Source organism: Temnothorax longispinosus, chromosome 7 (assembly GCF_030848805.1).
Source record: "Temnothorax longispinosus isolate EJ_2023e chromosome 7, Tlon_JGU_v1, whole genome shotgun sequence".
Taxonomy (NCBI): Eukaryota; Metazoa; Arthropoda; class Insecta; order Hymenoptera; family Formicidae; genus Temnothorax; species Temnothorax longispinosus.
In genome coordinates, this window is record NC_092364.1 from 12,310,324 (window position 1) to 12,327,620 (window position 17,297).

Consider the following 17,297-nt stretch of genomic DNA (forward strand, 5'->3'; position numbering starts at 1 on the left):
ACATTATTCACCGTCACACACACACACACACACACACACACACACACACACACACCACACACATCGCCCACACCCACTCGCTCGCACATACACACCAGGCTGACCTAATTTTGAGGTCTAGCAGCGCCAAGTTTTTTGACAAGAAAAATTTATGTATTTTAATAAAATATTTTTATTTTTTGTACTGTTACCTCTGTAATTCTTTGCGATGCGATTAAATTTTTTAAAATACATATATAAACTTGGTATTTAAATACCTTGTATTCCCTTGTTGGGTTTAAATATTTTAATAAATATTTGTATTTTGTACTGTTACCTCTGTGTATATAATTCTTCATGATTCATTTTTTTATTCTATTTTGCTCTTCTTTCTATCGAAGAAAAGCAGTAGTAATATTATACCTCGAAAAAACCTAAGTAACAAGTGGTAGACGTAATCTTTGTATCTCGAAAAATATATGTTCTCTGTAATTGGCGCTGTAATTTAAAAAGAGATATCATTTCTTTTTTGTAATTGTAATAATAGATCACTTGAAACGCGACTCATTTTTTGATAAGGTAACGTAATTTTGTGATGTGTATCACTTGAGTAATAATTTTTTGGAAATAAAAATAATACTGCTTAGGTTTTTTCGAGGTATAATACTACTACTTTGTTTTTTTTTTCGAGGTGAAGATACTACTGTTTAGGTTTTTGCGAGATTTTTCAAGATACAAAGATTTCGTCTACCACTTGTTACTTAGATTTTTTTAAGGTATAATACTACCACTGTTTTTTTTTTGAGGTATTTATAAACTCGGTAATTAGCCGAAATATAGATTTTTAGTTATTCATGTTAAAAGAAGAAGGCGCTAGTGTTCCCGAAGGTCCGTCTGCAATCAGAATTAATATGAAAGTTTTAAAAATTATTTTATACTGAAATAAATAAATATATATACAGGCTAATAAGCCTGTAGCTATAAGCGATAGTTGCTAATTAAGTTTGTAAAGATGTACCAGCTGTGCAGGGTGAAGAGCAGGTTATCTCAAACGCCCTACCACAACCCAATTAAAAGAGACTCAATAAATGTTATTACCGCTGAGAAGTACTTCTTGCCATTTAAGTTAGCATGTCAAAGCAACCGGATTGTCCATTGCGTTCCACCTTGAATTTTTTTTACAGTCGTTTATTAGAATTGCCCTACTTTTAAATTGAACGCTTTTAAATGTATTATTATTAAACTACCGATATCGATATATTATTAGTAATTTAATATTAAAACTTGACAGAGTAACGTAAACTAATTCGCTCATAGTATTATAACAAAGTATTATGCGTTCAAATTCTCGAAAACTAGATTCTTTATTATGCTCTCTTTTTATGTCGATCGATTCAGATAAAAATCTCCGAAGTCTTTCTTTCTCTTGCGATATTCCTAGAGTAAAACTGTACAAAAGCTCTACGAAAGTGGCGATATTTTTCACGGATCTGGTTCGAGTGTCGGATCTTGAGGAAGGTGCGCATGTATCAATTCTCTATAAGTTCTGTATTGTTTACACATAAATTATAGAATATCTAAACGTTTCTTTTTTTTCGATGTCCTGTGAAATTGTACAATAGAGTTACAAATAAAGATAAGCCACACTTTACGTATAATCTGATTCAGTCTTTGCTAATGTTACATAATAACGTGCGAAAGAACTAACAGTTAGACTATTTAAGAGGCTATTTAAGAATTTTAATTAATAGTGTTTTCGACTGGGCCGGGTTTGCTCGCTCCGAGAGCGATTAATGACGTCACTTCGGTAAATCGACCAATGTTATTGCTCCGATCCCGGCATCCCGATCGCACTTAACTCGCACGCATAATCTGAAAAATATTATTATTAAACGGTTAACATCTTACATTTACTTATACATTACATACAAAGATGATATTTATATATAAACAGTACCTATCTAAGTGAGCTAATGTCGACGACATCTGATTAAATATGCGATATAAGGAGAACGCTTTTGATAATCCTCTCAAAGTGATTTGAAGAGCTTTCTACATCCATCGTCATTAAATAGATAAAACGCACGCAACGTAAAGTTTCATGAAGATGAGCTAGTTAGACTTAGCTAACTTAAAACAACCTGTCTTCGAAGCGCGGATCGAGCTCGCGGTTGGCCGGGGTTCGAAGGAGGTGCGGAGAAGCAGACGGAGAGCGAGGTTAGCGAAATGAAGGCGCGTCTCGGTTACAAGAAAATAGTTAAATTTATTCTATGATAGTTACAATTTGCGCTCGCGGCATTTACATAGATCGATGCGTGCGAGGCGACGTTGTTTGGTCGCGGGCGGCGCAGGGTAACTCGCGGTATGTGCGGGGCGGGGCCGCTGCTTTTTGGTATTCGCGCGGACCGAATCGCGTGACGGCAGGTATCGGCACGGGCGGCGCCGGTTTCCCGGCTGGCGCGGCCCGGAGCGCGGAAAAATGGCGCGAAGCGCGGCGGCGATATGGATCGCGAAGCGTGGATAACGCGGCGGAAGCGGGTCGTCGGCCGAGACACACTCGGCGAGGGCAGAGAATGCCAGAGGCGCTCTACCGTCTTGTCCGGACAGGCTTCGGATGATTTGGAAGATGAGAAGCTGGTCCTTCGCCGAGACACCCTCGGTGAAGACAGAGAATGCCGGAGGCGCTCTACCTTCGTATCCGGACGGCTTCGGGTGATTCAGATAGGAGCGAAAAGCTGGTCGCTAGCCGAGACACACTCGGCGAAGACAGAGAATGCCGGAGGCGCTCTACCTTACGTTCGGATTAGCTTTCGTGCGGGAATTCAGGATCGGTGTTGTCTGGAAGACGGATGATCGGGAATCGCGCTCTGTGCCAGCGACGCCGGGCTTTTATACGCGTCGCGGCGGCGTCGCGGCGGCGTCGCGGCGTGGTGGGGGTAGCGACGGCGATCGCGAGCGCCGGGCCGGTGCGGCGGAACGATCGGGGATCGCGGCGCCCCGACGCCGTGATCGCGTTCGGCGGTCTTCGGCCGCCTTCGGCACCGCTCGGCGCGGTGAAGCGGTTGCCGCGTTTAAGTCCATTCGCGGACTTCCTAACGTATGATATGATTAAAAAAATACGCTGGGCACATCGTGCCCGTTCTTCACCCCGCGGGTGGTCGGCGGTGTGGTCTCGGCGTGCTGTTCTTGCCGGAACGATGCATGTTTGGGGTGCATCGTTACAAACTAAAACTTTTAGCTCAGCTTCAGTTTTGCCGTTTGCTATGACAGAACCCTCCTGCTGATGTTCCCCATCAAGCCTCACGTTCTCTTCCTCCGCCTGAGTCTCCATTCGCGCGAAGATCACGTTGATCATCTGCGTGAGAGTCGCACAGGCTGTTGTTTGATTCACCAGGTTGCGCGACGACAAGTAAACGTTGTAAACAGTACGAATTGTTAACAATACTGTACCCTCGTATACCTCCACATGCTGGGTTGTCATTACAGTCAGTAGAGCTTTAATAATCTGCAGCTGCACACTCTCATCGGTCTGTGGACCGGTGAAGCAACCGCAAATGGTCTCGACAATGCGCACAATCAGCAGCTTGTTAGAGTTGTTAGGCTCCGTTGAATCAGGCACATTGCCAGTGAGATATGGCTATATGCGATTAACTTCTGCAGGCAGTCCAGTGCTGTGTCACCACAATCCGTAGTGACTAGCTCTGACATGCTGACTCAAATGGCAAGAAGTACTTCTCAGCGGTAATGACATTTGAGTCGCTCTTAATTGGGCTGTGGCCCAATTAAGGGCGTTTGAGATAACCTCTTCACCCTGCACAGCTGGTGTACATCTTTAATCTCGTTACGGAGGTCCTCTGCAAGATGGAAATATGAGTGACAAACTTAATTAGCAACTATCGCTTATAGCTACAGGCTCATTAGCCTGTATATATTATTTATTTTAGAAAATAATTTTTAAAACGTTTATATTAATTCTGATTGCAGACGAACCTTCGGGAACACTAGCGCCTTCTTCTTTTAACATGAATAACTAAAAATCTATATTTCGGCTAATTACCGAGTTTATAAATATTTAATTATAATTATCTGGGTGACTCACAAACCTTTTTAATCACACTTCATAACTCTTCATACAAAATACAAACGATTCCGTATAAAACTTTTATTAATTTATCTATTTCGGCTAAATGCATGATGTAAAAATAATTAATTAATTACAATTAAACGAATGACTCACAAACTTTTTCAATTGCACTTCAAAAGTCTTCATACGAAATACAAACGATTTCATATGGTAGATTCTTTCCCGGACATTCATTTCCGGTCAAATACATACGAATGGCTTTTTGCCAATTTAAATTTATCGTAGAAACTTGCCTTCACTACTGTAAATGCGTCTATATGTGCCAGTATATTATTAATGGAATTTGGTGACATTTTCAGTTATAGTTGACTTTTTAGCGCGACATAAGCGTTTTCGATGATAAAAAGTAATTTTTCTGATCTCTCGAAAATTTCTATTCTTTTATCGAGCTTTACTCTTGCGAACCTATATGTAAGTGATTTTGCATTGAAAAGATGCTATATACAAGTCTGATAATAGTTTTTGCATATTTTCATTATATGTTTTTGGAGTGACAAAAGTGAAAAACGACGTCCGGGGCAAAATCGATGCTTCGTCGACTCCCAATAACAGACGATTTCTTTCTCTCTCTCTCTCTCTCTCTCTCTCTCTCTCTCTCTCTCTCTCTCTCTTCTCTCTCTCTCTCTCGCACGTCCAATCGCGAGTTTACTTGCATTAATTGTTTTTCAGACATGAGTTTAGATGAAGATAATTGAAAGTTCAACAACTTTTGTTTTTATTATTTCATTTATTTCCAATAATTGTCTTACTTTGTTCCGAATTTTTGTACTTTCTAAATACACGATAAACAATGTATTTTTATTTTCAGACAATAAGTTCCAGATCAAATTGTGCATGTTGATCAGGCAAAGTATCGAGTTTGCCCCAGCATTTTTCAATTTGAAAGTTTGTGTTCGCGTCACTTTTCCTTTTCTAGAGGCAAAACAAAGTGACGTACAGCAAAACTTTCTGAAGCAATTTTGTATCTGAAAGAACACTCTTTAAATGTGTACCAATAAATTCGTTGGAAAAATTTAATTAATTGTTGAAAATTAATTTTGAAAAAATCGTGTCGAGTTTGCCCGGTCTCCTCTACATACACATCATGTTTTTCTTTATCCAATATAATGAACAACCAATGTAATCTCTTTATGTTTCTTAACGATTCATAGAGCCAAATGATGATAAAATTCGATAAATTTTATCAGGAAGTGGGACATGAAGAAAAAAGTGATCCCTTCCATTTTAACAGTAGTTTAAAACAAGAGGTCGCAGATGGGCATGTGTTTTCGATTTTATGAGTGCAGGAAACAAGTTTATTTTAAATGAAGTACACATTTATTACAGACAGAGAAGAGGTATTTTTACAATTTTAATTTTTTAATTTTTAATAATGGACAAAGCATTCCTATTTGTGCAATTTATATATTTATGCAATGCTTAATGAATTACTTAATCAAGATGCAAGAGTACAAGCATAATTTTCATTTCTAATTTACATATGTTCTTTCCGACATTATAGTCTTTCGCCTTGGTGGAAGGAATGGACATATTGTAATGGTTTATTAAGAGCAGAGAATGTTACTTGGAATAAAGTGTTTCAAATATATATAAAGAAACCAAATTATATACTTTTAAAATGCCTGGCTTGTTTTGAGGATATCTCTATTATCCGTAAATATTTAGAGTTAATAGCGTCAAAACATTATGATGAAAAAATAAAAGATAATGACCGAATTTACATTTTTCATTCTATCGTTGCAAAACATGCGAAGAATGATACAACACTTGATTATATATTAGAAAATTTTGATAACGTGAAACCAAGATAAAAATATGTTTTTTTATGAAGATATAAATGTTTGTATATATTCATAAAAATTCGTATATATATGTATACCAATAATTAATCGGTTCTTTTGTTTTTACAGAAATATAAGTATGACTGTAGCATTAACAGATATCATTAATCATGTATACTCTAATTCTTCATTGGATAAGGTTAAATTATATAATTATATTATTCAATATTTGTTACTAACGTAGTTTACTAAATATAGTAAAATTTATTATAAACCTATTTTTTTCCATAAAATCTCCTAATAGATTCAAATATTTATCCTGATATGACATTAATTTAAAATGTGTTTTACATACACAAACGTCTAGTTTGTTGAGTCAATTTTGTGCTCCATTTATCATTTCTTGATCTGAAATAAAATATTTTCCTGACAAAAATGTTTTGACTTCCTAAATAAGTAAGAATTAAAAAATTAAAGGTCAGTATTATGAAAGAGACGTGGAGAACGTATTTGTTAGTGTTGTTTTCATTTTTTGGATAAAATCAACAAGCAGGAATTTAATTCTTTATGTCCGAAAAGCATAATTTCCATTATTTTTCTGATTTCGCATTCTTCAATTTCCACTTTTGTGGAAAGTCGAAGAAACAGCTGTCAGAAAAACATTTTGTCACAAATAAAAAATTAATTCAGTAACTTGGACGTCTATACAGAATTAGAAGATATTTTGAAATTACGCTAGGATAAATGATTCAATTTTTGTTTGGAGATTTTATGGAGAAGTAAGTCAATGGTAAACTTAAAATTAAAACAAATTTTTTTATTTCAAAATTAGTTATTTTTATTTCTTTCAGTATTTCTTTTCAATTAATATTATTATACAGGCTTAAAAGATACTATTTTATTTGAAGAACGATCTATCAAAAGCCCGTCAAAAGTTAATTAAAAAAAAAAAGAACAGAAAGGACAGCAAGATTTGAATTTGCAATGGCACATTTAACACAGAAACATTGGACTGACAACGAATGGAGAAGGATTATCTGGAGCGATGAATCCAAGTATCTGTTTGAAGACAATGGAAAATGGAATACGATATATTCAACGTCCTTCTGGCAATAGATTTAATTAACGTTACCAAGTTTCGACTGTAAAACATGGTGGCGGAAATATGGGGTTGCTTTCATGGAGAAGGAATGTGACCATTGCATCGCATAACGGATATTCCTACTGCCGAAGGCTACGTGAATGTTTTATCTTTTGCAAATAAAAATTTTTAAGATGACAATGATCCAAAACATTCAAAATTTGTTGTAATGTAATTTAATAATTTCTTCAAAAGTTTATCTGTACAACCATTTGTCTTCTCAAAAAGATATTATCGCATTTTCTTACCGATTCTTATTTTTTCTTATTATTTACTGCATGTATTTGTACACATTTAATAGACCTTTTTTGCATATATAGGTGAAATTTTGCTTAAAAAAATGTATGTGAGAAATAACACTTTAAATATTGTAATAATAAAATATCTATTTTCTAAGATGTATGTGATTTAGTAATTAAAAACAACAGTTTTTTATGCAATCGCACTTGTCATTTATTTGCACATAAAGATAAATATACTTTTGTAAAAATGCACAATGATACAACGTTTAAAATTTTATAGCTAACCTGAGAAATTCTCAAAATGATTCGTATTTGAAAGAAAAAAAAACGAAACAAAATTCTTAATTCACATAAGGCCAATCTCAAAAGCAAAGCGCCTAAAATGGATCTTACAATATTACGAACCTGCCAGATTCTTTTATTACTATAAACTTTTTATTTAGAAATACATAAAAAAGATTTAAGAACTGCAGAAGTTAAGTCAAAATTGACCGAATCCATTAGACTTTCATAACGTAACGTAGTCTGATTAAATAATAGATATATATTTCTATATATTCCTAATTCTATATTTATGATAATCCGTAAAGTTTTAATGTCCTATCCATGCTAGTAGACGCAATGTATTATTGTGCATGCTTTCCGAAACGAACTCCGGTGGCCGCCGCTGTGTGATCGTTCAAGACCTTCAATTCCTACTGCCATTGCTTACAGAGATATACCCTGAATACAATACGACATATTATATAATACAAGCAATTTTAAATTAATTCACGTTATTCAATATTAACACATACGGTGAATAATATCAAATATTAAAATATTTGATATATGATTGTGTCCGACATATATGATTGTGACGCTACTGATTGTGAGACAATAACACAAGTTTTATTTAAAATTCTCGATTTTTAACAATATGAAACATCCTGTATTTACTAATTACTATATATAATTAATTCTTAATTATATATTAGTATCAATATTTTAGAATAATTATTAATTATCAATAACTAATAAATTCAGTATTTTACCTGACATCCGTTTCTGCCACAGCCAAGTAAGTCCCACTTTGATCAAAACAAATATCCTTCACTTCATAGGATTCCTCCAACTGCAATGTCTTAAAGTTCTTCAGCTTGCGCAAATCCCAAAGTTTGACGCAAGAATCTTCTGCAGCTGTCGCCAAGTAATATCCATTCTCAGAGAAACTAATGGCTGTGATTACACCCGTATGTCCCGGAAAATTCGCAACATTATATTGTTCTTTCAAATCCCAGATCTTCACCTGAGAGTCCGCTGTACCAGTGCCAAAAATTAAACCGTCAGGATGAAATTGCGCCGTTGTCAATGGTTGTCCTGCTTGTCCTGCAATCTTTAAACAGTTCACGATAAGTAAAAATCGGGCGAAACATTCAAACATTTCGTCAAAAAGAAAGAGTGGGGGAGAAAGCGCAGAGGAAGCGTCACTCGTTGGCGGTGGCGTCGACACGAAATACGAAATACGAAATACGGGGACAACGACGTGCGTGAATGCCCCGTCGGGATTTCCAACTTGCGGTAGCACCCAGCGTGCATGTATAAGGACGCGCTTGTCGACGAGGTAAACAAGAATGGACGTGGTAGAGGGTGAGGCGAAAATGTGCAGGCTATGCGGCCAGTACGAGAAGATCTACATCGACGTGTTCGGGGAGGAGGGTGTCAGACGCTACCTCGGCACGAAGATACAAAAGAAGATCAACATCCAGGTGAGTCGCGGTGACTCGTCGCGTCTGGACGCTTCGCTTCACGTTTTCCCCTCGCCGACCTGGTCATAATTTTATAGGATTAGAAGAAAATGGCTATGAGAGAAATGAGATGATCTTTTTCCTCCTCTGCTATATGGTTTTTCTTGCTCCAATTAAAACAGCATGCTTATTTACACGCAGCACATCTCGTTTGCTTGTAGCGTTCTCGGCTTGTCCTTCACGTTTGTTGATCCCCAGGGAGCATTTTTTTTCCCAAATTTAGAAGCATCGATACTTTTTGGTCGAATTTGATCTTTAATTATTAACATAATTAATTATGTATAATTATTATGCTTCAATGCTCTTTAAAATGCTTACTTAAAAGTAATTGTGATTTTAAACAATTAATTGAACTAATTTTATTGAATACACTTTCTAACATTCAACTCTTGTTAATATAATTAACAAGGGTTTGAAGCGATGAGGTTTGTGTAATTCATGTTAAATTGTTAATTTTGTGTTAACTGGTCTCTCTCTCTCTTGTTTACATCACCTCATCAACAGCTTTCTTTTTCTGTTAAAAAATAACAAATATTATAATTAATTAATACATTATAATAATTTGCTTTTATTTAAAGATAGACCCTAAGTTTCAAAAAGAGATTGGAGGATATTGTCATGTTGGAAATTGATATTTAATAGGAGTTTTCTCTAGCGAGTTATACACTCATCGAGCGGCAAAAGATTTCTTTATACTTGCTTTAATATCGCAATTAAGAATAGACATTTTATGTGAGTTACTTCATCAACGAGATTCTCATGGAATCTCTCGTGGAATTTCTATCGCTACTGTTTGAAAAAGAAATTATTAAATAATACACAGAGAAATATTGTGTTTATTTTCATGTGCGAGTGTTTGTAAACGTGCCATGAGATTATTGTACAAATTATTTTTACATTTGTACAAATTATTTGGGCGAATTCTTCTAAGAGAAGAGTAATGAGCTTTATTTTAAATTGTAAATAATGAATATTTTAACTGTGTAAAAATTATATATTTAAGTTTGTTGGTAATTCCATCAGGCTTGGATGTTGTCATAGAACTTTAGTGGGTACCAGAATGTAACGATATATATATATATATATTTGTCACATATTGTTGTATCTATAGAGCAGAGCTGTAGTATTTACGTAATTAATATTTTGTAAAAAGAAGGAAAAAGGAAAAGAGATTAATTTGCAATTAATGAAGCCTAATGTCGCTTAATAAGGTTTTATTTTCTTGCAAGTATGTCACGAGTACACTTCTCAAAACTTAGATCACTTTTGTTTGTGAATCGCAGATAGAGAGAAGGATCTTCTGCCCAAAGCGATCTGTGTTCTGTGTCTAGGCAAGCTCGAATTCGTTTGCGACTTTCAAGAGGAGTGTCGGCGCACGCAGCCTTTGCGTGTACACAATTGGTGCTTCGATGAATTCCCAAACGTCATTCCTTATATCTTAAACAATACAGCCAAACTCCCCCCCCCCTCTTCACCTATTCTTAACTCGTCGGGACCAATCTCCTTATTCTTAACCCTTTCTCTCGAGCCCGTTCTTATTTTACCAGTACATACATGGAATGAAAATGTAGGGTACAGGGGAAAAATGATAAAAGTTCACGTTTTTTAAACTTGATCTGATTATGCTATTTTGTAGCATCAGTTTCAAAGAACTTTTATAATTCTTATTTATTTTGATAAAGAACAGTTACAAATAAAGCCGAAAGATGTACCATGTTGGGGCACAAAAAATTATCATAATCCACACGCTTGTAGTGAAGAATCTGTTAGAGTCTATCATAATTCCAATATAAACATTAAGTAAATACTGCGTTCCGATATTCACTAAATTTCGTACATAATTTGTTCAACAGCTTAAGATACTCGAGATGTCTTGAGACTTAAAACGTTTTTCTCGAAATTACTCCGGATGGACATTGATCGTTTTTTTCCTGTATCCTTCAAATGTTGATTGCGACAAGTAAGATAAATGTACCAATGCCTGATTACGCGTACCTATGTTTGGACATTTTTATTATTTTAATTCTTAAATAAGTTATAACTCAAATTAAAATCAAAGAATCGAAGATAAAAATATTTTTCTTGTATTACACTAATTTTCTATTCACGAATAAAACTTTGCGATATTCTATCTCTCTTTTTTAAGTTTGGATAATTGAGATTGTCGAGTTTGAGAACGTTAGAATTAATCTTGTCTTTCGAGCGTTTATGTAGTAAATATTAATCTATCGTATACCGAAACCGTGATTTAGTTTAGCCTGTAATAATATACGCGTCTTTTTTTTACCGTGGACCTAGAAAATTAGATTCTCATTAAGGACTGATTGAAGAACATTAGTGTGAAACCTCTAAAAGCTATCTGAACTTTGCTAAGAGAAATTGGTATAATAATAAAATAAAGGCTGTTGAAAAATAATATAACCCTTATAGAAATTTAATACTGTAAATGATTTTTTGGCTAGTAATTAATCACTTAAAAGCACTATTAAAAGCTGTTAATAGTGTTTTAATAGTGCTGTTAATAGTGTTTTTAATAGTGCTTTTAAATGATTAATCACTAGCCAAAAAATCACTTACAGTATTTTTCTATAAGGGAAGATAATGACAATCAGGAAAAGAAATCACACGAAAACACACGTCATTAGTAACCAAAAGAAGAACTGGATGTGTCAAAGAGCCGAAAAACATACTCGGTTGACGACACGTTAATTACTCTTCATGAAAAAACACGCCTTTTTATAATACTTCGCTCCTCATGAATACAGCAAGTCTTTGAAAAATTTTTATTTTGTAATATAGACAATACACGTTCACCGAATTACGGCCAAAAGAATGATTAATCGAATAAATGCATAGTTTCATTAAAAAATTAATGACTTAATACGTATGTGTGTGTGCGTGCGTACATGTGCGTGACACCAGGAACAGGGCTTCCAAAATTAATAATGTAACGAGAGCGGCGATATTTTCTATAAATCTTTACACGTGAGATTCGTATGTGAAAAATTTTCAACGATTTTCAATATCTTTTGGAGTACATTTTATAATAATTGTTATATTAAAAATAAAAAAGCGTTACATATAGACGTTTAAAGTATTATGTATTTTATAAAAATGTGTATTTTACTTACACATACACACTAATACGAAACTGCGAAAGAAATATAGCAAGTGCCTTGATTCAAGTCTTTGATGTTATAAAGTAATCTACGAAGACAAAATAATTGCAATTAATAGGAGTATTATGAGCTATTTTTAAGCAGAATAAATGGCGGCAGCAAGAATGCAGATATTTACAAATTATCAAGAGAAATGTGCCTTATATCGCACGGTTATGGACTATTGTATAATTAGAGTACTCATAAAATGTGAGTTGGTATTTATAATTAACTATAAAAAAATTTTTTTCTATATAGTTTTTGAAGTGATCAGCAATATGAGCTATTTTGTACGTATATATTATACATATAATTAGGTGGTAACATATATATATATGTAGGTCTAGAGGTATGTTCCGGGACTGTTTACGTTTTTTGAAATGTACAGTCCTGGAATATAACGCATATATATGTAATCAGATTCAAAAAATTGTCCCGAAACGTGCCGTAGGACATGAATTTTTTCCAGGACAGTCCTGGAAACTGCCAAATGTCCTGGAATATACCGATGTAAAAAAATAAAAGTCCCGGAACATACTTCCGGACCTACATATATATATATAATTAGAAGATAATACTCCTTTCCTTGATCATTGAAGACACATCCGTGTATTAATTGCATATAGAGATAAGTTAAGTGACTCCATACACACACACACGCACATACACACACTCGCGCGCACATTTGTATATTTATATAGAATTAATTTCCACGATAAAGAAACTTGTTTAATGACTCCACTGTTGCCTTAATAAAAGTATGATACTTTTCAAACATTTTTGATTCATTTTATTCTACATTTAAGTTTCCTAAAGTGACACATTGGTGTTTTAACTATAATTTTATGTGTAATTTATTGTTGATTATACTTTGTTGAGAAAGTAAAAATTAATTTACGTATATAATGAGTTGAATTATACGTAACTAAATATATATGTATATAGAGCACACAGTTCACAAACTGTTTCTAGAAGACTGTTAGGATGATGGAATTTTTTACTACTTTACGGTGGAGCTTTTTGTGGAAAAAAATGGAGTAATCGAACTCGACAGAGCTATAATCTCTCTAAAAAAAACAACTGAATTTATGTAACTTTTTTTAGATAAATCGCTTCTTTTTATAAATTCTCTATATATAAAAATATTAGATAGTTTGTTAGAATAGAACTTATTACTTCAGCATTAAGATAGTTTATTAAAAAGTAAGTGTTTTATATTTTGTGTTGTTTATTTTGAAATCTGTAAGAATAAAATATGATTTCTTTGACAGAATTATGTCAAATGGTCAACTCATAATCAGCAGATTTCGAATTTAACTTTGATCTTCATTCTCCATATATGCTTCGATTTGATGAGATATGGCTATTAGAAAGTTAAAAGGGTAGCTCGGGGTAGCCAGTGCGAAAATTCGCAAATTTCTCTTTCTTATTTTTTATTATATTATCCATTGGCTAATTATATATTAATAATATAGTATTAATATTTATTTTATATACTTTATAACATTTTACTTTGCGTCGTCACGTTAACTTTGCAGTCTTTGCACATACGCAACTCATCTCTTCTCTCTGCCATGTTCTTCACATTGCTTCTCTGTTTTCCCTGTTATCAATTATAAATAAATACTAATGTTATAAATTAAATGTTTTACTAATTTTTTAAATATAGAATTAATAATCATCTATAACATCATCAGACATCAGACATGCTAAAATTATTAAATTATTTCAGATCCACAAGGACGATCCTCTGCCGCAGCAAATTTGTGCGAGTTGTGTCGACAAATTAGATTTTGTACGTAATAACTTTTACGACAGCTGTCATGTAATTCAGGAGAGATTATGGTGGCTTATTGTAAGTATTATATGCTAATCTCGCAACACAGATCATTCATAAGATATTGAGATTTATAATAGTGTGTGTGAATAGAAAAAAATGCTAATTCTATAGAACCGATAGTTTGCGCCACGATCGTCTGCACCACGCGAAATATATGCATATAGTTAATTAATTTGGGCCGGTGCCGCGGTGGTAAGATTATTCTTACTGCAGGTTACTGAATTATTGATACATGCATTTAATATTATATCCCTGGTAAAAATTACCGTTAGAAACGGAAAGAAACGCATAGTAAACAGTCAGAAACGGATAGAAGCACGTTCTACTATGACGTTTTACTATGCGTTTCTTTCTGTTTCTAACGGTAATTTTTACCAGGGATATCATGTTTTCTTCATCGAAACCGCAATCGGATATTTTGTCTTAAATTTTTTAATAGAATAGTGTCTTTGGGATGCGTTAAGGGGTTACACCACTGTAGAAGTCTAAAGTAAAGCGTTTTTTTGCGATTTTTTTTTGGATGGAAGAAAAAGTAAGACGATAATATTATTCGAGGATGTAATTAATCATGTTTTTAAGTGTACAAAAAAAATTCATTATTCAATAATGGTACAAAATGACGACGCTGCAGCCATTCTCGCGAGGCATGCGCGCTCTGCGGCACGCAGTATAACTCACGCAAATTTGAATCTAGAAAAAAACCAAAAATTTTCTCAGTTTTCTCTTAATCTACATGAGTATAGCTAAAGAAATACGTAGGGGATTTTGAAAATATTAATTTTTGTGTGATTGGCGAGCATTTGAAATAAACAGTTCAATTTTTGACAAAAAAAGGGGCAATCATTTGTTAATAAATAATGTACCGTTAGAATCAAGTTATCGAAAATCCCGTACGTCTTTCTCTTCGGAATGTTATTTTAAAGGTATATATGGTTAAAATTTCGAGTGGATAGAATAAAAATTGTTGGACTTATACTGCGTGCCGCGGAGTAGTGCTATAGCGACTCGTGCCCCACCATTTTGTATTTTTTTAACAAATAAAAAATTTTTTTACATACTTTAATATATGTCTAATAAAGCCTAAAAGTTCTTTTGACCATATATTTTATTCCTTTCTAAAAAAAAAATACCAAAGAAAATGGACAGTTACAGTGGTGTAACCCCTTAACTTCGGCTAGACTTTTATGTATCATAAACATTCGATTTTATAAATCCTTAATGAAACTTCTTAATCAGAATTGCACTTTCCAGATCCCCGAGCTGATATCTTTTCGTTCATGTCTATTTGGGTATATTTTGCATTAATTCGGCTATTTTATTTTTATTACTACTAGGAATCTTCGAAGAATCAACGCCAAGAGATACAGAAACAGCCCGCTGACTATCAAACAAATAAAGAAGACGATCCGACGCAGGAAGAAGTAACCTTGGGCACGAAATATTCGACAGAATATTCGAACATTATTATTAAAGAGGAATGCCTGCCAGATTTAAATTTGGATATGTATCCTTCGAGCCAAGAGACACAGCCCGCTAGCTGTCAAACAAATAAAAAAGACGATCCGATGCAGGAAGGAGTAACTTTGGCCACGGAATATTCAACAGAACATTCGAAAATTATTATTAAAGAGGAATGCCTGACAGATTTAAATTTGGCTATGTATCCTTCGAACCAAGAGACACAGCCCGCTAGCTATCAAATGAATAAAAGAGACGATCCGACGCAGGAAGGAGTAACTTTGGGCACGGAATATTCGACAGAATATTCGAACAATATTATTAAAGAGGAATGCCTGCCAGATTTAAATTTGGATGTGTATCCTTCAAACCAAGAGAAACAGCCCGCTAGCTATCAAATGAATAAAGGAGACGATCCGAAGCAGGAAGGAGTAACTTTAGGCACGGAATATTCGACAGAACATTCGAACATTATTATTAAAGAGGAATGCCTGCCAGATTTAAATTTGGAATTGTATCCTTCGAACAATCCAATGGTGTGTAACCCCTTAACTTCGGCTAGTCTTTTATGTATCATAAACATTCGATTTTTTAAATCCTTAATGAAACTTCTTAATCAGAGTTGCACTTTCCAGATCCCTGAGCTGATATCTTTTCGTTCAGATCCATTTGGGTATATTTTACATTAACTCGGTTATTTTATTTTTATTACGACTAGGAATCTTCGAAGAATCAACGCCAAGAGATACAGAAACAGCCCGCTGACTATCAAACGAATAAAGGAGACGATCCGACGCAGGAAGGAGTAACTTTGGGCACGGAATATTCGACAGAATATTCGAACAATATTATTAAAGAGGAATGCCTGCCAGATTTAAATTTGGATGTGTATCCTTCGAACCAAGAGAAACAGTCCGCTAGCTATCAAATGAATAAAGGAGACGATCCGAAGCAGGAAGGAGTAACTTTGGGCACGGAATATTCGACAGAACATTCGAACATTATTATTAAAGAGGAATGCCTGCCAGATTTAAATTTGGAATTGTATCCTTCGAACAATCCAATGGTGTGTAACCCCTTAACTTCGGCTAGTCTTTTATGTATCATAAACATTCGATTTTTTAAATCCTTAATGAAACTTCTTAATCAAAATTGCACTTTCCAGATCCCTGAGCTGATATCTTTTCGTTCAGATCCATTTGGGTATATTTTACATTAACTCGGTTATTTTATTTTTATTACGACTAGGAATCTTCGAAGAATCAACGCCAAGAGATACAGAAACAGCCCGCTGACTATCAAACGAATAAAAGAGACGATCCGACGCAGGAAGAAGTAACTTTGGGCACGGAATATTCGACAGAATATTCGAACAATATTATTAAAGAGGAATGCCTGCCAGATTTAAATTTGGATGTGTATCCTTCGAACCAAGAGAAACAGCCCGCTAGCTATCGAATGAATAAAGGAGACGATCCGAAGCAGGAAGGAGTAACTTTGGGCACGGAATATTCGACAGAACATTCGAACATTATTATTAAAGAGGAATGCCTGCCAGATTTAAATTTGGAATTGTATCCTTCGAACAATCCAATGGTGTGTTTTTTTATTATCTTTTATAGTTTCGGAGATATTCGGCTCAAAAGAGAAAAGCCGATTTTTTTCAAAGGGGTGTTTCACCCCCTAAATACGCGTACACTCTTAAGCATGTGTCGTTAAAAATTGGAGGTACATGTTAAAATTTTGTCCCTACGTAATTACGAGGGA

At 34.5% G+C, this 17,297-nt stretch overlaps 1 protein-coding gene and 1 long non-coding RNA gene across 2 annotated transcripts; both read right to left on the reverse strand.

The window, feature by feature from the left end:
• Positions 1-1,626: 1,626 nt before the first annotated feature.
• LOC139816794 (uncharacterized) lies at positions 1,627-2,030 on the reverse strand. Its single transcript, XR_011733087.1, has 2 exons — positions 1,937-2,030; positions 1,627-1,851 (listed from the first exon to the last, which is right to left on the reverse strand). It is a non-coding gene; the product is annotated as an uncharacterized lncRNA (long non-coding RNA).
• A 5,472-nt stretch (positions 2,031-7,502) lies between these two features.
• LOC139816330 (pre-mRNA-processing factor 19-like) lies at positions 7,503-8,725 on the reverse strand. Its single transcript, XM_071783766.1, has 2 exons — positions 8,322-8,725; positions 7,503-8,010 (listed from the first exon to the last, which is right to left on the reverse strand). The coding sequence occupies exons 1-2, from the start codon at positions 8,708-8,710 to the stop codon at positions 7,983-7,985; spliced, it is 417 nt and encodes a 138-aa protein (XP_071639867.1). The 5' UTR covers positions 8,711-8,725; the 3' UTR covers positions 7,503-7,982.
• Between the last annotated feature and the right edge of the window lie 8,572 nt (positions 8,726-17,297).

Bases quoted from the DNA above. Each gene is read 5' to 3' on its own strand.
- LOC139816330 (XM_071783766.1), bottom strand. From the start codon at position 8,710: ATGTTTGAATGTTTCGCCCGATTTTTACTTATCGTGAACTGTTTAAAG. The intron at 8,011-8,321 runs GTAAAATACTGA...TATTGTATTCAG, and splicing joins GTGGCAGAAACGGATGTCAG to GGTATATCTCTGTAAGCAAT.